We start from the raw sequence: 21,126 nt of genomic DNA, 5'->3' as shown, positions 1-21,126 counted from the left end.
TCATATATAGTCCAAATTATTAAAATCATGTTACTGTACCACAGAAGTTTGTAACTTTCAGTGAGTCAAGAAGTATCTTAGGAGCCCTTCAAAATTATTGACTTAAAATCCATGTTCAGCAAAATAAATAAGGGGCTGGTTTAAATGTTGAAATATGTTGGGTCCCTGTTCATGTAGCCAGTAAAGGAGATGAAAATGCTGATAGTGAGTACCATAGTTGCAATTGCAATTTTATCAGCAGTATGATACTACAGTATCTCTTAAACCCATCATGTTTAGTAAAGGGCAGGACTTGTGGTACAGTGAATCTGACAGTAATAAAACAGTTCAAACCAGCTATTGAATTGTGATTTTCATTCCAAAAAGAATGATACATTGAAGTAAGGTTATCCCATGTCTGAATTGCTCACACTCATTTGATCCTTAGGTATTTGATGAATAACCCACAAAACCCAGTCCAAAAAGGAGAGAATGCAGAACAACACTTACCATGAAATGTATCGTTAGTGGTCCTGCAACTTATAACCAAGAACATATATCAAGTATTTGAAACAGTGCTGGAAAAAAATTTTATTATTCCATATTTTCAGTTTATCCAGTCAGTAAAATATTTAAGTAGTTGTAATATAATAAAAAAGATTAGTATATATCATCAAGAACAAATCCTTCAGGCCAGCCCCATGAAATTTAAGACTGTTAACCTGGTTAAACAATTTAATTATATGTAATAATGACAATATCTGAATAATAAACTTGGTTCTGATTACCTGGGAGGAATCCTCTTTAAACACCACTCATGTGTCATACTTATGCAAGGGGTCTGAAGTTCGCTTGTAATCTGCAGTTATCATTTTGGACATATATAAATGTATGAGTTGGGGTAAATGGTTAGGAGGTAGAATAGATATTTCCTGGCTATGCAGAGGATTGCAGGAGTTAGACATATTGATTTACCAGAATTAGGGCCATTTTTATTGTGTTCTATAGTGCAAATGTTTTATGCTGTTTTGATACTCATCTATCATGTAAGCCTTCATGCCCATAAACAGCAGTATAAAGGAAGTGTTCATAAACATCCAGGAAGGAACAGAGGGTTGTAGTATTCAGACTGAAAAATAGTGAAAAATAAAGCGAGTCTCAAAGGTTAGGATGGTTTGGGCACTTGTTGAGAATGAAGTAATATAGGAGTGCTGCTGTTTGTGGCAGCTTGTTTATTGTAAGTGCCTCATTGAGTTGACATGCTCGATGATAACCATATAGTTACGTTGTCAAACTTCTTGCCATAACCTCTTTACGACCTTTTTCATGGTTTTGATGTAGTTTACCCTAACAAAAGGCCACAGTTAAGGACACTTGCATTTTGTGTGCCATTATGGTGATGCATTAGAAAAAACTTCTGGGATGATGGAATTACAAAAAGACACTTGTTCAAATGGGATTATAGGGAGGCTCTGTAAGATGTCAGTGGTCAAATACAATTCTTTGTAGGAGAATGAAAAGGACATTATTCTCTTTCAGAATGATTGAAAAGGACCATATTTCTGATGAGTTTTTAAGGTCTAACCCACAAGAAGAAACTTGTAAAAGATCTGTTCTGTATCTCAATGTTTATAGACACCATACAACCCATGGAACTTACAAGGAGGTGTGAATATATGGTACCATAGTGGCATAAAACTTATCCAACTAAATGAGAAAAATGACAGAATGCAAACGCAGTACTGAGCTTCACATAAATCAAGCCCATAGTGCTTTGACATGGAGTATATTCTCCCATGATAGGGAGATTTAAGACTTTTTTTTTTTTATCTTTCTAACTAACTTTTGCCAGCCTGTCTCCTTCCTCACCCTTCCCTTGTACCCTTTTCTTAACTATTTTACCGCAGTGGTCAGGTGAACCTGCTTATTAATAATAATAATAATAATAATAATAATAATAATAATTATAATAAATAATAATAATAATCTCTTTCTCATTCTTTATAAGAGTTGTGTATGATTCCAAGTACAATGCACAATTTGTACAAAATAAGGATACAAATTCTGTTAATTTCTGTTTCAAACTACTGAAATCTATCTTTCTTTAAATACAGTATTCAGCTGAAAACCCGTATGGACAAAGTTAACAGAATATATAACCAAGAGGGCTGCATAAGGAAATCACCTGCAGAGAGAGACAAGTTATAGGAAAGGGTGATACAGGCAGTCCTCGTTTATCGGGGGTTTCCGTTCGGGGTGTGATGATAACCGAAAATCGCCACTAACCGAAAATGTGTGATTTCTGGCACTTTTTTGGCGATTTTTGGGCTTATCGGTGCCAAAAAGTACCGATTTTCGGTTATCGGCACCTCTGTTAGGTATGTATTGGCGCCAATACCCAATTATCGGCGCCGATAAGTGGAAATTGGCGATTTTCGGCGTCAAAAATTGCCGATTTACGTCGCTAGACAAGAGCCGGATCGCCATTAACTGAGCCCGCCGTTAACCGGGGGACTGCCTGTACTGTAAATGAATAAATATGAGGGAATGGAAAATAAAAACCAGTACATCTGAAACTCAGATGTCAGCAGAGAGTAGGAATGAATTTGCTCCTCTCTTAGATATTTGGAGATCAGAAAATTCTACAACTGCACTAGGCAAATTATTCCACATTTTAGTTGTACCCAAGATAAAACTCGTAGCAAACTGAGTACTGTACTGGTAGTATTAATGTGATGCTAGAAAATGACACTGTGTTTGCAGTGGCAGTAGCCTGCCTAGTATTTTGAGCAAAAATGGTTAGGACAAGTAAAGAAGGATGCAAAGGATGTTTGTCATTGTTGTGCATTGTATGCAACAAACATAATAAAGTGAACTCACTTTATGTCTGTGTCACCAGTCAGCATTAAGAGTTAACAAAATAAACTTGACTGGGCTCATTCTCGTGGAATATGCTTCTTGAGATACCTTGACAACTGGCTAGTCCTCGCAAGTTCTCTGGTAAAGCTAATCCAAGACAAAGATTGTCTACTCCAATTTTGTCATGGCTTAGGCATCGTGATGAATTTGGAGAAGTCAAATCTTTCACCCAGTCAGAGAATCCTTTACCTGGCCATGATCATAGACACAACAGCAGCGAAGGTTTTTCCATCAGATCAACGATAGACAAGTTCAGGAGCATAGTGCAGTCCTTCCTGTCCAGACAGAGGCATCCAGCTTGTCAGTGGCAGGTCATCCTAGGATACTTGTCATCCATGGAAAACTGTCTGGAGACTGAAGGAATTTTGGTCCCCTTCGAGGAACTCCCCCATGCTTCTGGTTCCTCTATCGAAAGAGGTAAAGCAAGACTTAGCATGGTGACTAGATGACAAGAACCTGACCATAGGACTGCCCCTTCGCTCTCCCCCTCCGGAAATCCTACTGTTCTTGGATGCTTCATATGAAGGTTGGGGAGTGCACTTGGAAGATCTCATAACATCATGACTGTGGGATCTACAAGAGAAACAGCTTCATATCAATATCCTGGAGATGAAGGCAGCCTTCCTAGCACTTCAGGAATTTCAAGAAAGGGCGACAGGTCACTCTGTGGTCCTCATGTCCGACAACACTACAGTGGTAGCTTATGTCAACAAACGGGGGCTAGTGTCCCTTCAACTTCATGAATTGACTGTACAATTACACCAGTGGGTGGTCTCCCATTTGGTAGATCTCTCAGCCAGATACATCCCAGACAAGAGGAATGTTGTGGCAGATAAGCTGGGGAGTGGAAAGGCTATTCCATGTGTGAGGAAGGCCTACAGTAGACTTTTTTGCAACAAGGTTCAACAGAAAATAGAGGTTTTTTGTTTGGTCATTCCAGATCCCTGGCCTGTGGCAGAGGACACCCTTCAACATCACTGGGACAACCTGGAGTCATACCCCTTTTGCCTAATCTGCCAAGTGATCAACAGAGTGATGATCTCCCAGAACCTCAGGATGACCCTAGAAGCTCCCTTTTGGCCACACGCAGAATGGTTTCCCAATCTTCTAACCTTGTTGACCGAAGTTCTGAGAGAGATTCCCCCATGCCACAACCTTCTTTGCCAACCACACATAGAGGTTTCACTGACTGGTAGAGTCCATATCTCTTCACGGCTGGAGACTATCAAGTATCTCTTGTGGGCAAAAGGCTTTTTTCACAGAACAGCGATGGAGATGTCAAGTTACCTCAGAAGATCATCTACAGCTGTGTATCAAGGAAAATTGGCAGTCTACTGTGATTGGTGTCGTCAGTGGGGTTTTTCTCCTGTCAGAACTTCTATTTAACAAGTAGTGGACTTCCTCATCTTTCTCCTAAGGGAGAAACTACTCTCAAGTTCAGCCATCAGGGGCCATAGAGCTGCTCTAGGACTGGTTCTTCATTGAAAGGATGTGGATCTCTCTTCATCATGGGAAGTTTCTATGCTTCTCAAGAGTTTTGAGCAGTCCTGTTCCCCAAGAGATCTCAAACCTCCAAATTGGGATCTGACCATAATGCTCAGCAGTCTTACTCGCCCTCCATATGAACCCTTGTGAGGCTCAACAGACAGGAATTTAATTATCAAGACAGTTTTCTTACTGGCCTTGGCTTCTTCAAAGAGGGTCATTGAATTACCCGGACTCTCTTTTAATGTTAAACATACGAAGGGTTGGAGTTCCATAGCCTTTGAATTTCCCCCAGAATTCGTAGCTAAGACTCAAAATTATGACAGATTTGAGTCTTTCTCAATCCCCTCTCTCCGGGATTTTGTTGGCGCTGACCGCACAATTTGCTGTTATGCCCCATCAGGACATAACATTTCTCTCTTACAAGGGGAGAAGGGAAATGGCAACAAACAAAATTGGTGGCTAACATAAGTTTTGTTGTCTCCGACAGTTCTTTACCATCATCACGACACAATGTAGGTATGTATTTTATAATCTGTTAGCCCAGATGTCTGGCTGTTCAGTAACCTATGCTCAACAGATCAGAGGCAGGTGTGGATTTACATTGAGGCTAATGAGGCTGCAGCCTCAGGCCCCGGATACTGAGGGGCCCCCCAATGAGGCGATGATTAAAAAATAAATCAATAAAATATTTAAGGAAAATACAATAGCAACAATCAAATAATAGTATTTTTTCATGTTGAATTTGTTATGAAAATATATGTAATAAATATTAGTATTTTCATAGAGAGTTTATAAAATGTAAGTGACGCCATCGATTTTCTGTAACTACTTACCTACGACATCGGCAATACTCGTCTCATATGTAAATCATACAATCAAATATATGAATTGTTCAATCTAATATTTTCATCGTTTTTCTGTTGCTCAACTTTGTAATGGAATTACCTCTTTTTTAATACAGTATGATACAGCATAATAGATCAATCATTTCAATATAAATTAAACGCAGAACCTGCTGAAACATGACACTAACTACTACTGTTCATATCGAAACATGTACTAAAACAAAATATGATAAATGTGTACGTGTCTGTTAAAAAGGCCCCTGACCTGAAGTAGCCTCGGGCCCCAAGTACTGCTAGTCCGCGCCTGATCAGAGGCTTTTGACCCCTTCTTATGGTCAGGAAGTGAGCCAGGTGGTCCGAACCTCCAGTCTGTTCTAAAACTTTCTAATCCTCCCTCCAAGAGTAAGTCATCCTTACGTTAAGGCCAAGGCTTGTTCTGTGTATGAACAGATTACAAATTTTAATCAGTTTGTATTTTTCATAACTGACAAACCTTCAGTCTTAAGGTATACAACCCACCTCAAGCCACCCCTTGTTTTTTCTTGGGCTGGAAGGAAACTGATGTGATGATGTGCAGTGAGGGTAAAGCAGGTCATGTAGCTTCCTCAAACTCCGGAGAATTTATCCTTACGTTAAGACCAAAGGTTTGTTAGTTATGAAAAATACAAGCTGATTAAAATTTCTCATTTTTATCATGAAAAATGTTATTTTCATCATAAAATTATATACTTACCAAGTTTTTGTGTTGGTGACTAGCCCCGCCCACTATTGGGGAAGGTTAAGTATATCTTAGTTTAACCAGACCACTGAGCTGATTAACAGTTCTCTTAGGGCTGGCATGAAGGATTAGATTTATTGTACGTGGCCAAGAACCAATTGGTTACCTAGCAATGGGACCTACAGCTTATTGTGGAATCCGAACCACTTTATGACGAGAAATGAATTTCTATCTTCAGAAATAAATTCCTCTAATTCTTCATTGGCTGGTCGGAGAGTTGAATGCTGGGCCAACAACATGCTAGCCGAGAGCTCTACCCACCCCTCCAATGAGGAGTATATAAACAATAGGAACAACAAAGCAGAAGAGCTCACTTCGTTTATGCTTTCATGTCCATGAGAGGGGAGGAGGGAGGGCTCCAATCTGTAATTACGGTACTTGGTAAGCATATATGAAACTTCCATTTATCATGAAAATATCATTTTCATATAATTAACTTAACAGTTAATTACATATCTGAATCCCACATTAACAGGGTCGGGATACATGGACAAATTGTACTCCAAAACATTCAGCCATGAAAATGAATTTGAAAAAGACAGTTGCTAGCATTGATACAATGCTTGTTGTTTCCTTACCTGGTAAGAGAGCTACTGCAGGTAATTACTGCCTCTGGTGCAGTGCTCATCTTGACCTGCAGTGATGTGGCAGAGTAGCCACGAGGTACCTCTACTTTTAATAAGTGGGAGCTTTGGAGCAAAGGAGAATTCCGATAGCTCGCAAAGCTTAAAAAACAGGTGCCCTTGCCCTGAGCGCAGTACCAAAAAACAATAACCAGAGAACGCTGTCACCTACACTGAAATAAAAACCACCACCCATCCAATAAAAACTGGTGGGCACTCTAGATGCAAAGTACCCCCAGGCTCCCCAATGACTCGACACCCTACTTTAAGGCAAAGAGATCAAGGATAAAAGGAGTGCGTCCTATGCTTCTTCCCCCGATATCATGCCAGCCACTGACAAAGGTCCCAGGGTATTGCAGTTTTCAAACACTTTCTATTTTTCTTAAATAGTGAGACATGAATACTGTATGGACTTACACTTCCAGTAAGTAGACTATAGAATTGAAGAGAGTGACATATTATGCCTCTTGGATCCGAAAATGTGCCTTGGTAATAAGATCCCTTAGGAACTACAATGCGTTCATAGGAAGAGGTCGGGAAGGATTATTGACAGATCACCAGTGATTGCTGGAAGGGTCTCTGATTTTCTTGATCCTGTCCAGGTAATATCATAAAGCCCTAACAGCGCAAAGGACCCTTTCCTCCTCTTCTGGGCCAGTGATATCCATTGAATTTGTAATAGTGAACGAGTGCAGCCAGGGCTTGGATGGTGTCTCGTTCTTGGCCAAGAAACTTGAGAGTGAGAGAGCAGACTGTGTCTCCCTGAGCGAACCCTATCCGTTTGTCTGTGGCTTGAAGTTCGCTGAATCTCTTGGCAGTAGCTAAAGCAAAAAAGGAATAATGTAGAGTCTTTCAAGTCAGATTCTGGAGAGACATGGAACGAAGAGGCTCGAAAGAGGGGCCCGTTAACCACTTGAGAACTACATCAAGATTCCAAGATATGGAGTTGACTTTTGTCTTGGAAATTTCGAAAGATTTTATCAAATCGCTAAGATCTTGGTTAGAGGAAAGATCCAAGTGTCTGTGTTTAAAAACTGAACTCAGCATGGATCTATACTCTTTAATGGTGGAAGATGAGTCCCTCGGTGGTCCTCAAATAGAGAAGGAAGTCCGCTATCTGAGTTACAGGTGTTTTAGAAGACGAGATGTTATGTCTGCTACACCATCTTCAGAAGACTGCCCACTTAGATTGGTAGACTTGGCAAGAGGACTGACATCTTGCAATAGCTTCTGCAGCTGTTCTTGAAAAGCCCTTCGCTTTGACGAGTCTCCAGACAGTCTGAAGCTTGTCAGAGCAAGAGTGGATAGTCCCTGGCGAAACCTCCTTAAGTGGGGTTGTTTGAGTAGATGTGGTCTTTGCAGAAGTCTCGGGAAGTCCACCAAGAGTCTCGGGGTCCAGGAACCACTCTTTGAGAGGCCAAAACGGAGTTACCAGGGTTGTAGTCACATTGTGATGAGATTGAAATTTGCTGTACTTCCCTGATCCTTTTGAATGGCAGGAATGCATAGAGGTCTAAATCTGACCAATTCTGAATCATGGCGTATGTCGCCTGTGCCAGAGGGTCTGGGACTGGAGAACAAAAGAGAGGAAGGCAATGATACCTTGATGTGGCAAACAGTTCCAAGGTTGGTCTGCCCAGCAGTTTCCAAAGGTCGTTGCAAACCATGGGGTCCAAGGTCCACTCTGTGGGGAGGACTTGTTTGTGATGACTCAGTTCATCTGCCAACACATTCATCTTCCCTTGAATGAAACGAGTGACTAATTTCACTTGATCCTGGTCCTCCCAGATGAGGAGGTCCTTTGTTGCTTCGCAGAGGGAGAAGGAGTGAGTTCTGCCTTGTTTCCTGATGTAGGAAAGAGCAGTGGTGTTGTCTGAATGTACCACTACTGTTTTGTCGGCAGTCATGTCCGAAAAGGAAGTGAGACCTAAATGAATGGCTGTCAGTTCTTTGACATTGATGTGCAGATTCCGCTGTTCTGGAGACCACGTCCTGGAAGCTTCCATATTCCCCAGAAGGGCTCCCCAACCTAGACCTGAGATGTCTGAAAATCATCCTTCAGACGTCCACCATCGCAGGTCCGACTTGATGTCCGTCGTTATGGGGAACACAATGAGTCTGGTTGCGTTTCCCTGTTCCAACTTGCGTTTAGGAAGAACTGCAGGACTCTTATATGGAGTCTGCCTAACTTGACAAACTGTTCGATGGAGGCGAGAGTTCCCAAAAGACTCATCAAGAGAGAAAGAGAACTGCGGACTGTCTGTAGACAGGAATCGATTTTCTTGGGGGATGGAAAAGCCTGAAAATTCAGAGAGTTGATCATCATCCCTAAATAAAGAATCTTCTGAGTCGGAGTCAGCTGTAACTTATGCAGAATGATCAGTATTCCAAGGTCTTGGGCGAGGAGAAGGGTCTTCTGTAGGTCCTTCATGCACTTCTCCTTTGACGATGATTGGAGGAGCCAGTCGTCAGGTAAAGGCATATGTTGATGCTGAGAAGATGGAGCCACTTCACGAGAGGGGTGAGTACTCGTGTAAAAACTTTAGGAGCTGTAGAGGCTGAAGCACAGGGCCTGAAATTGAAAGACTGTCCTCGAAGACAAACCCGAGATACTTTCTGGAGTCCAGATGAACAGGGACATGGAAGCATGCATCCTGCATATCGAGTAATCATCCAGTCGCCCTGGTGAGTGGATGATAGTACCAACTGGTTCGTCTCCATTTTGAACTTCGTCTTCTGGACGAAGAAGTTCAGAGTGCTGACGTCGAGGACAGGTCTCCAACCCTCTGATTTGGGGATTACAAAAAGACGGTTGTAAAAGCTTTCATGGAACAAGGAACGATCCTCCACCTCCTCTATGGCTCTTTTTCAGAGGAGAGATGACACTTCCTCTGAAAGGGCAGTATACCTCTTGGAGCCTTTTGAGTAGGCCGTCAATGCGATTGGTGTGGAGACTAGCGGAGGATACTCCTTGAATGGTATCGAGTAGCCCTCCTTCAAGATCTTGATTATCCAAGTTTCTTCTCATCTGACATTTCACCTCTCCCAAAAAAGAGAAGTCTAGCTCCTACTGGGCACGAAGGACTGACGTTTCATTTCTTGGACAAAGGTCCAGTAGAAGTCCTTTTGTTTGACCTGGCCGAGAAAAGTACCTTGGAGCGGGGCATGGGAGGAAAACGCTGTCTACTCCCACGAAAGGGCTGTTGCTGAAGTGGTGAAACACTTTGCGCCAAACAATGAAGGCTCTTTAGGGTGCTTAGAAGACTGCACCAACAGGTCCTGCATCAATTTTTACTGGAGGTCTGTAGCTATCTCCTTGACCAAGGACTGGGGATAAGGATAAAGGGGAGTATAGCAAAGCTGATTTCTGTATAGAACTTAGAAGTTACTCCTTTAGTAGTGAAGGAGCACCACAATTCTCTCTTTTTGAGAACCCCCAGAGAGAAAAGAACTGCAAGCTCTAGTGAGCCGTCTCTGATGGCTTTGTCCACACAGGACAGTATGCCAAGCCAGTCTGCAGTGAAGTCTCCTGTCAATTCTGTAGTCCTCAATCTTCTTGGCAAGGGCTGCAACTGTCCAGTTGAGAAAACTGAAAACCTCAAAACTTTAAAAATATTCTTAACGAGTTGATCCAGTACTGTGGACACAAACATCACTTTCACCGATGAGAAGGCTAAACGGCATGCCGAGTCAATGAGACCCAAGAAGTCTCCCTGGGAGTAAGCAGCGCATCCCGAAGATGGAGCTTCTCCAGTAGCGTACAACAGGTATCTCCTGGATGTCAACCTCGAAGGTGGAAAAGTGAAGACAGCCTTACCCTGCTCTCTCTCCGCCGAGAGCCAATCACCAACCTCTTTGAGTGCCTTCCTGAAGAGGAGGAAAGAACCATCTTGGGAAACTGAGCACTGATATCAGCTTGGTTTCTCATCAGGAAAGGTGAGGCAGCTGGCTCGAAGTACGACAGAAAAGTCACCAGGAAATCTCAGAAGAGATGCATAAGCTGAAGAAGCAGGTTCTTGCACTAAATCCTCTTCAACAGAAGAAACCGTGGACAAAGATAGTCCTTAGATGGTTTGGTCACAGCCGGAGCTTTTTGGAGCAAACCCAGGATGTTGGTCAACTGAGGGAGCAGAAGGACTTGAAGCTGGCAGAGAGGTTGCCGAATGCTTGAGAGCTGGTGCCAGCACTCGGAAACTGACAGCTGGTGCTTGGGAGCTGGCAGTGGGTGCTTGGAGACTGGAACTGGTGCTTGGCAGTCAGGAGAAGACCTTGGGTGTTCGCAAGATGATGGACGCCTGGGTGAAGAAGAAGAGTGTTTCTTGACACTCAGGCACTTGGGAGCCAAATACTGGTGCTCTGCAACTGAACATTCGGGTGAAAAATACTCTGGACTACGCCAAGCATTGCAGGATGGCTGAGGGCTGTGTGTCAGTTTCTTAAACCTCTTACAATGCAGTGGCGAAGAGCTGACCACGTCATCTGTACGTCTCTTCAAAGGTTGAGACTCGCCTGGAAAACGCCATTGGTGCCTCTTGCTGGGACTGGTATTCTCTGAGTTGGAGGACAACTGATGCACACTAACTGAGACACCTTTCCAATGCCTGTCTGTCGAAACCTGGGCGTGTGTGACAGGCTCGACTGAGGGGGGCTACTACCCATGGGCAAACCCCACCAGCTTACGTTGGATCTCCGGTATGTTGTCTCCCAGGGTCAGGGGAGTATGACAGGGACCTTCATCTAGGAGAACCGGTGGGACGAGCAGCTGCCTTCTCCACTTTCACTGAACACTTTGTTTATAAATTAGGGAACTATGCACGGGAGTAGGTTGCACAATGGTAGGGCGACTTGGGATGGGAGACAAGGCTGGAACAGGGGAAGGAGGAATGGAAAGATAATCTACAACACAAGTTCTAGGGGTAGCTTCTAGGCTATGAGCCCTACTTTCAGTTCTAGAGGCTGCCTTCCTCTTCTTATCCCTATCAAGCTTATCTAGATGGGATTTCAATACCTTCCATTGTTTATCATCCTCTACAGTTTGCACAAATTGTGTGAGAATCATAAGTAGATTTTGTCAACCTGGTCTTACAACCCTCCTGGTAATACCTAATGCTGGAGGAACTTGAGTGCGACATGATAATTCACAAAAAACAGGTTATAAACAACCTAAGCTAAAGCTAACAAGCTTGAAGGCTACACAATTGTGAGAATACTTCACCAAATCCTGGAGGATTGACCCAAAATATCAATGAAATAAATCAAAAAGAGCTGCTGCAAACATTCGATGTTATGTGGAAAGCCGTCAGAAACAAAGTGAGCTCTTTTGCTTTGCTGTTCCTATTGTTCCCCAATAATGGGCGGGGCTAGACACCTACACAAAAACAATAGAAGCACTACAACGATTTTTAAAATTTAAGCTGCCGTGCAAGTGGAAATTATAGCTATATAATTATAAGTTACTAATATGAAATCATTTTTAAAGCTATTGGTGTCATAGATCATACTAAATATTATGAGGCTTTTGTTCTATAAAATTATTTTTGTGAAATGGCGCCGTTAACAAAAGAATATTTAAATAAAATTACCTGTAATGCTATACAAGTTTAAGAGTATTTGTCATCCGTATTATTGTGGATAAGAGTAGATTTTACTTTGTAGTTTTACTGCCCTGTACTACCTGTACTTTTGTGTATAGTATTAATATTTCATATCCTCTTTTGTAGACAAGAAACATAAGTCGACATGCACTTGATGATCAAGTTCCCCAAGTCTATTCACACTACCAGGTAAGAAGGATTAACATATTCTCTGATTGTTTTACATTATTTTGTGTTTTATTTCAACCATTAGCATTCTTAGAAAAGCATTCCTATACATATGCAAATCATATTGAAAGTTACATATTTCTTACTCTTGGTGTTTTTGTCAAAGATATTTTTCTTTGGTCTTGTAAAGTTCTGTTTATTAAAATAAGTCCATGAGACAAGAGCATTTGAGTCTTCATTTTGCTTTCAGTGTAATTTAGGCACTGTTCATTTACAGGCAGTACCCAGTTTATGGCGTTCTGACTTTATGGTGCTTGGCTCATGGCACCATTAACCTGATTTTTCAGCACCATAAGCAGTTTTACAGCGTCGTTACCCGCTTTATGGCGCCATAACCCGCTTTACGGTGCTGTAACCCGGTTTTATGGCTCTTACGGCTGTGTAAGCGCTATTTACAGTATTCCCATTACAATTATGATGTTCTGGTATATAGCAATTTTCGGCTTATGGCGAGCGGCCGGGAATGGAACCCCCACCATAAACCAGGGACTGCCTGTACTGAAGCAGAGACTTAGTGAAACCACTTTCAGTACCTTACACATAACCATAAAATTCATCTAAAATCATGAAATGTTTTTAATGTATCCTAATTAACTTTTTAATCTTATAATCTGTTTCATCATATATACTGCATGCAGAGTTCAGGTCATTAGAATGTCTAGTGATTCTATACAGTATTTTTGTTAACAGTCACACCAGCAAGGGGATGTTAATTTTCCTCATATGTGAACATTTTAATTATTAGTTTTATGTGGTCTGTTAGCCCCTTTGGTTTGGGGAAGTTCTTTCTGGTTTATGGTTGCTCATGGGCACAACCTTCTTAAGTTATAGAGCCATATTTGGCAGCCAAATGTTCCATTAGAAGATGGGCTTGTATAGCTAAAGAATACAAGAAATCCTCAGTGAGTTTCATTAGACTTCTCACAGCAATCATTTGTGCTGTTTACAGCCAGCATCCTCCTTAGTAATGTGCCATATTCAAGTTTAATTTTCACCATTACAGAAAAACATAGAGCTGTTGTAACAAAGTTTGCTCTAAAGTGACTTGTATATTGTAACATAAATACTAGCCAGAGTCTTAACTTAACTCATGCTAAAAGGCCTAGTAGAATCAGACAAACTTACCAGTGTGGAGGAGCTGCTTTTATCCTTGTATGCAGTTTCTTTAAGAGCAAATATATACTTAATTGTCACAGCTTAAAGTCAGTGTTTAGTTTTCAGCGTTTTAATTTTTATATGTTATTGTCGTCAAATCATCAAATGATGTACAGTAACTTAATTTTGTTGCATTGTTGATATATTTTTGCCACTTTTGTTATTTCTAATAAAGGTGCATGTTTTTGTCCAGACAGTTAGTGACCCAGAAAGTTCATGACCAGTCTTTGCCTTCCAACTTGTTTTTGCTCTTCACAAAAGAAAATTGAATTAAATACACTATGGGTTTATTATGACAGGATGTCAGAATAAGTATCAGGGATGTCATCCAGCCAGCTTTAGATGTATGTGATACCCAGTCCTGTGAGAGCAAATAAAATTACCTCAACGGTCAAGGGGAAACTGGTCTGATAAAGGTTTCAGACCAAATTTTAATAAACACCAGATTCACCAGTCTCTACAGGCACAGGGGAGGCTCAGGAGCTCAAAAATGCAGGAGAAACCTGCTGAGGGGAAGAAATTCTGGTTAAAGACATACTTCTTAAAGAAGTAACATACATCTAAGGGAGCACAGGTGAAATCCTAGCAGATGGAATGCCATCCATCACAGATGAAACTGACAGTTACAGGCCACAGGTACCTGTCATGTGGCACTAAATAACTATTTGTCATAAGTAAAAGCAGGGGGCTTTAATATTCATATAAAATTCAAAATTTAAAGTTAATTTTCAAGCTTTTACTTGGATGTCCTCCTCCTGATAATACTGAACTCCCAATTAATGCACATCTTGTCATTTTTGTGTGATGTTGGTGCTTCCCCAATAAGCTTCAGTTGTTGTCTTGGTACTGCTATGCTTACTTTAGCAGCTCTCAGTTGTATGCCATAACCAAGCATTGTGGGAATTAAATCTCGTAGGTTTGTATGTATATAAATATTTATAGTGTGTATGCTCTGTTTGTATATACAGACACTACCCTACATACGAACAAGTTACGTTCCGAACAGCCATTCGTATCTTGAATTGTTTGTAAGTTGGTTTTCACGCATATTTAAGTACAGTATGATATAACGTCAATACAGTACTGTCAGACTTTTCATCCTAAAACACAATACAGTGCCGTACACTGTACATACGGTAATGTATTTTATAGAGTACAATACTTTGTTGATATAAATGATACATGAAAACTAAATAAATTGTGATGATAATACAGTTGTTTCTTACTGAACACAATTTTAATTTACATTAACGTTTGTTTGTTCATATCTGAATGTTCGTAAGTAGGATTGTGTCTGTAAATGATATGTGAAATTTTAAGTCAGTTTGTGTCTCAAAGCTCATTATTATTACAAGTGTCCCAAAGCTCATGATTATTACAATGAAAGCACATTCGCAGATCCCATCAGTGTTACACTACCCAACAGGACATTAGTAGAGATGTAGGTGTTGAGGTGACTTGAAATAACCTTTCAAAGGTCAGGCAACTGTAGATTTTGTTTGTCATAACTTCAAACAATATTATGAAGCCCAACAAATGTGGTCATGTTGTCTGTGAAACATTGAAATTGTATTCATGTCTGTTACTGTGGAGAGGTGATATGAATCACTTATTAACATGAAGTTTTCATAATTTAAGTATCTGAACTTATATGCTTTTCTATTAAAATAAGTAATATCCTTTTTAGATTAGTATAATAAGTTTTCATTTAATTTTGTATCTAACAAGCAACTCAATCACATGGTAATTCTACAAATCCAAATCATGTCCTGCCTTCCACCTTAGGGAGAAAAGTATGTGGTAGTGTCAGCTGGAGTTCTGTGGACACTAGAAGAGTTTGTATACCCATAGGTAGTTAGAGAGAATTATGAGATGAGAGGCTTGAGATTTGTGAAGTGAAGGCACAAGGAAGACAAGAGTGGCAAAATTTCACAGAGGCCCTTTTGGTTTAGAGGCAAATGGTGACATTCCTTTTAGTAGGGTACCATTAGCTGGGAGCTTTGCATGGCTCATTGTAAATGATACTAAAGGTTCTTTGTAACATTCTTTTGGCCATGGTTGTGTGTTTTATACCTTTAACTTGTCATCCATTCCTTTGGTTTCTTCCTCCTTAAGTATCCAGTTACCTTTAACTTACCTAGCTTCAGTTTTCTCCTTGCATTTAAGAACATATCCTTCAACTAAGTCCTATGAGGGTTAGATGTGGTGTATATTAGTCTTTTTAAACTAATTATTGTAATGCAGATCACTGATCGTTTGTTTTTAGTGATCAGGGGTTAGAATTTTGAAAAGGAAATTTCAGTTCTTGGGTAATGCTCCTCAACTTGAAATGCTTATATACTTAAATTATTTGGAATGAGTCTTACCTACTGTTAAAGTTAGTTTATATCTTCGCTCCATTAGGTGTAATTGGCAATCAAAATAAAACAAAATAATGCTTGGCTAACCTGCTAGGACTGTCTCTGAAATCACCTGTTCACACCAGGTGGTGCTGGAATGTTTACATTCTTGTCAGGATTCTTCATGCCATGTCCTTATGCAGACGGTGTGAAACGGCGTTAGTAATAATTTTGATGATTTCTGGCTGATCTTCTCCTTTATGGTATTGTGCTTTCTGTTTTTGCATTATGTCACCTACAACAAGCAGAGATAAAAGCATTATATAGGCTGTATAGGAAAGAGTTTATGGAAACCGAATGTTTCAGTTGTGCATGATGTATGTGTTAGCCTAGCTGTTGTGGCACAAGTGTAGTTTTATATATGTAACTTACCCAGTAATTACATTAGCTAAGAGTTTCTCTTAGCTAATGTAATTACTGGGTAAGTATGTATAAAACTTTATTTTATTATAAAAATGTCATTTTTCTTGATGTGAAGGTAATGAGTGATCTAATGAGAGGATGAAAATTTTGTGGTGAAGTATTGGAAGATGCTAGAGGCTGATAAATTACGTAAACAATTCATTATGGCACACCATAAGCCTACTCAGTCTTTATATATATTCTGCTATATATAGTCTTTGACTATATATAGCAGGGAGAGATCCCCCCCATATAGTGCAGCAGATTGCTGTAAAAATCGTTCAGATAGTGAAACAAGCATGAAATTTGGCACAAACATTCCTAAGACTACGCTCTCTTAGAAAAGGGCTGGCCACCTGAAAATCCAAGATGGCGGCTATTTTTTCAAAATGGCCGCCATCTATGTTGAGATTCACTGGTTTGGGAGCATCTATTGGATGGAATATGCCAGTTTTTTTTTTTTTAAACCTCGACTTTTAGGTTATAAAAATGTTCCATACCACACATTTTATTGAAAACCCTTACTAAATGAATTGTAACCAAGATGGCGTACAAAATGGTTGCCATAAAAGTTTTTTTTTTCTATCCACAGCGCTAGCAGACATAGAGACCAACTGTTTTTATTTAATGGTATATTCATGTGATCAGACAGTTTAACTAATATGCTATTTTCAACTGAAATAGTAATGGTATGGTCACATACAACATTGTGTCTAAGACTGTAACCATAAAAAGAAAAGAAGAGAAATACGGACTAAACGCAACCAATCTATGTATAGGTCTCTCAACCTACACCTTTGAAAAATTCGAGGATAAGAAGGTAGGCATAGCATGACACGTTGGATGCTCAAGCTAGATTATCTACTGAAGAGAGGGCAATATTTATCTAGACTTCACATTTGCAAGTGCACAGAGCTGTGCAGGAAGACCCAGCTTGTAGCACTTGCACCTTTCCCGACAGCCTGCTTTGCATCCACATTTGGTAAGCTGTTGGCAACTCTTGGCTAAGGGCGAGTTGGTTGTCCAGAGGACTTGCCATGCTTCACCAGACTTTTGCCATCCCCACTCAGCAGGGTTCTCTGGCTGTGGCTGACACTGGGTGGCCTGCCCCACACACAACCAGCCTGGTACACAGCACGCTTGGTGTGTTGGAGGAGAGCTCCCTGGTTGGTGGAATGGCCTCATATGCCCTTTGTTTTCTGGCAAACATATCAAGTCTAGCCTCATCCACAGTGCCAGCAGTGCTGGATCTTTCATACATAAGTATGACAAACCTCTCCAGGACCTTCAGGTCACTCTCTTCCACTCTGAGAGGGTAGTGACTCAGTTTGGAGAACACAGTGGAGGCCTCTGGAAAGATGTTCCATGTCTGCCAGGCGGTCTTCTTGCCCTTGCTCGGAAGGCTGACACTGTATCACAGCCTGTGAACGCATGGAAGAAGAGCATGCCATTCACCTTCTCCTGGCCCAGAGAGTTGCACAGGTCATGCACAGCAATCCAGCGCAGGCTCTGGCCTTGGCCAAATGCCACCCATAGCTTCTCTAGCCCTAGATTGTGGAGAGTGGAGAAAGCACTGACTGCAACGACAAGAACATCTGTGTCATTTGCTTTAACCGTGATGGTCTTGGCTCCATGTTCTGTGGCATATTTGGCATGGAGAAAGATGCGGGTGTCAGCTTCCTCATGAGAGCACTTTTCCAGTCCCTGAAGACTAGCCTCATGAGTGCTGAGGACAGCAGACCCTTTCGTGGCAATGACAACATTTGTGGCAGACATCTGGGCAACTTTGTCTGCCAGGAACTGGAACAACTCTGTCTTGTTGGCATCGTGTCTTAGGAAATTGCGCCAGTTGGATGGAATTGTGTTCTTGTCTGTCACCTTGCGCCTTCCTCCTTGACCACGTTGGAGCCTGGTCTCAGCTTTGAGGCTGGATGTATTGTATACATCAAATACAAGATGTGATGATGTGTACTTGCTGCTATAGGATTGTATCACAGGCAAGAAGTCGCAAAGTGCATAGCCCTCAAAGGTCTTTCCTTTCTTTGGTGGCAAGGCATGGACCAAAGCTGATCCATCTACAATGAGGACATCAGTCTTTGGTTCTTTGTCTTCTAGTGTAACATGACTCTCCAGGACCGAGGTCAGCTGAGACTTCTGACATGTGTACAGCCTACCACCCTCACTAAGGGAAGCTGGGAATGTTTGATTCTCATGCTGGAAGAATTCCTGCAGATCACATTCACGGCTCTGACAGGATATAAATAGCTTTGAGAAAAGATGGCAATCCTCCTTCAGAAGTTTCTGCTTTGACTGTTCTACAGGAGCAGCTTCTTGCCTGAAGAAGTCAGTTCTGTTCTTCTTTATCGGCTCATAGAAGGAGACTGCATTGTTTGCCAAAGAGTCTGAAAACTTCTGAAATTTAGTGCGGCCTCTGTCAAGGTGTGTCTGTAGAAGTTCTGCTGAGCTGGGGTGGGCAATGTCTTTGTTGTCAATGGAATACAGATCCTGGCTCTCTTCCTGAAAAGGACTTCCCAAGTGTTGCAAAGCCAATGACAGCTTGCTGACTCTCTCCAAGAATGTCTTCTGCGCATGAGGTGTTTGTTCATGGTGTGTTGTCTGCTCATTAGACTCCTTACTTTGAACCTCTGTTTCGTATGCAGACACCAAGCGGATGATCTCTGGGCCAGCCACCATCCATCTTCTGAGTGCTGACGGATCTTCAGTCAGCCCAATGGCTCCGCCATCAGCCTTTATAAAGGCATTGGTCTGCTCATGAGCTTGGTCAAGAGCCATTGCTGAGAACTGGCGACTGGTCTTGTGCACAACAAAGTTGCCAGCCTTGAACTCCTTGTGCAACTCTGGGTGTGAACTCTCTAGGGTAAGCATGTCCCTAAGGTGAATAGGCAGCCAACGAGCATAGTTTGTATTATTGTTGGAAAAGAAGTAGGGTATCAGCTCATGCAATGCCTGGCAGTAGAGGACAAAATTGGCCTCACGGAAGGACCTGATCAGTAGGAATATCACAAGTTCCATAGACAACACCATGTGCCAGAAGTGGAACTGTGGACTCTGCTGTCTTCGAAGGTCACACCACTCCTCAAACTCTAATGCCTGCTCATTGTTGTTTGCTTTCTCAGCACAGTAGTCAGTGTATGCTGTCCTCAGGAGTTTGTACAAACTAGAGGCTGTAACCTGGTGCATCTGCCGTGTCCTGGTTACACTTGCAGCTGACAGGAAGGATTCTGCAGTTCCAGATGAAGCAACTCCTGCCTCCACCAGAGCTCCTGTCCAACCACTGCCATGAAGAAGAGTACCAAGAGATGTCATTGCTGCCATCTCAATGTGCAGACCACCAAACATTACCAGATACTTGTCTTCGCCATACTGATCAGGCCACTGCCACTGCACCTGCTTTGCTACGGCATAGATTGGCTGATCAGCTGTGATTATGGGTATCTGGCCAGGGTTCAGAAAATCAGTGACATCCTGCACTTTCTGCATCACGTGTTTGATCGTAGCAACAGAATGAGCCTGATCACGCAGGAGAGGAAGCAATGAAGTTATGGTTACTTCAAATTCTGGGCTTCTCTTCATTGAAGCGTGATGAGCTGACCATGTCAGATTCACTGCATCATCTATTTCCTGGGTGACTATGACCTTGTCTAGCCACTGATACTCCAGTGCAAGCTGTGGCCCCAAGATATCTGTGGGTGGCTTTGGTATTGCAGTGTTTGGTGGCACAGGGTTCTTTGTTTGAAAGGAAGCTGGTGAGATGTTTGTGAATGTGTCCGGCAATTCAGGCACCGACCTCACTTTCTCAGGTGCAAACTTTAGTTGCTGTCTTTCCTGTCCAGTGTTCTCCTTGGTGGGGTGCTGAAATATGGAGATGCTAGTTCCATGGAAGGAGGTAGTGGCAGTAGTTGCAGATGGGTTGTGGTCGATGTTGTCCATCACTGCAGTGGTGAACAACCCTTTTCGCAGTACTGGGGGACAGACCACACCCTCCTCCACATATTTGCTAACTGTGGCATCTCCTAACTGTGCAGAGACCTCCAGTACTCTGTCATAAGAGATACTGAGGCCATACTGATGTAGCATTTCAACCAGGTTTCTCTTCCTGGTTTTGGCATAGACTGAGAGTCCCATGTAGACTGGGAATGGTGTTTCTCTGTCTTTGGAGTGTCTATGAGTTGTTGCTCCTCTTTGTATCGGGAGTAGCAGTTGAACTGCATGAGCTGTGCAATGGCCTGGTCTGACTTTGATGCTCCAAATCGTAACTGTGACTTGATGTCAGCCCCATGCTCAACCATCCCTACAAACTGGAGCAGGAGAGGAGGCACAGAATTTCGTACACAAGCCTCAGAAAATGTGCCATCAAACCGTGACTGATGATCAAGTATAGACTTTCTGAGAATATTTGCTGCTTTAGCAATGATAACTGCCTCTGAAAGATCAGATGATTGAGCAAGTGCTTTTCCCACATCCTTTTGAAATGCAAGTAATACATCTCTGCCAGATTTATGAGCCTCAAGTTCTGGAATTTCTGCCAGAAGTTTGTCTTTGAGTCTCGTGGAATTTACACTTGGTGACTCTACACCTAATTGTTCCAGACGTTGTTGGTAGAGGTGGCAAATATCTGCCAGCCGAAATGTGACTGGATCATCTGAACAAAGGTTGTTTTCAACAATGTATGTCATCAGTTCTGACAGAACTAGT

The 21,126-nt window shown here is 41.8% G+C and overlaps 1 protein-coding gene across 3 annotated transcripts in view; it reads left to right on the top strand.

Annotated features, from left to right (window-relative positions):
* The window catches only part of Blos4 (biogenesis of lysosome-related organelles complex 1 subunit 4), a 66,743-nt gene that overhangs the window by 22,103 nt on the left and 23,514 nt on the right, over nt 1-21,126 (top strand). For all 3 annotated transcript variants that reach the window (XM_067118456.1, XM_067118458.1, XM_067118457.1), the window contains exon 3: nt 12,353-12,415. In XM_067118456.1, coding sequence (XP_066974557.1) covers nt 12,353-12,415 — 63 coding nt within the window. The remainder of the gene's footprint in view (nt 1-12,352; nt 12,416-21,126) is intronic.

The sequence above is a fragment of the Macrobrachium rosenbergii genome, chromosome 16 (assembly GCF_040412425.1).
Source record: "Macrobrachium rosenbergii isolate ZJJX-2024 chromosome 16, ASM4041242v1, whole genome shotgun sequence".
Lineage (NCBI taxonomy): Eukaryota > Metazoa > Arthropoda > Malacostraca > Decapoda > Palaemonidae > Macrobrachium > Macrobrachium rosenbergii.
This window is presented reverse-complemented; position numbering and strand designations above follow the sequence as displayed.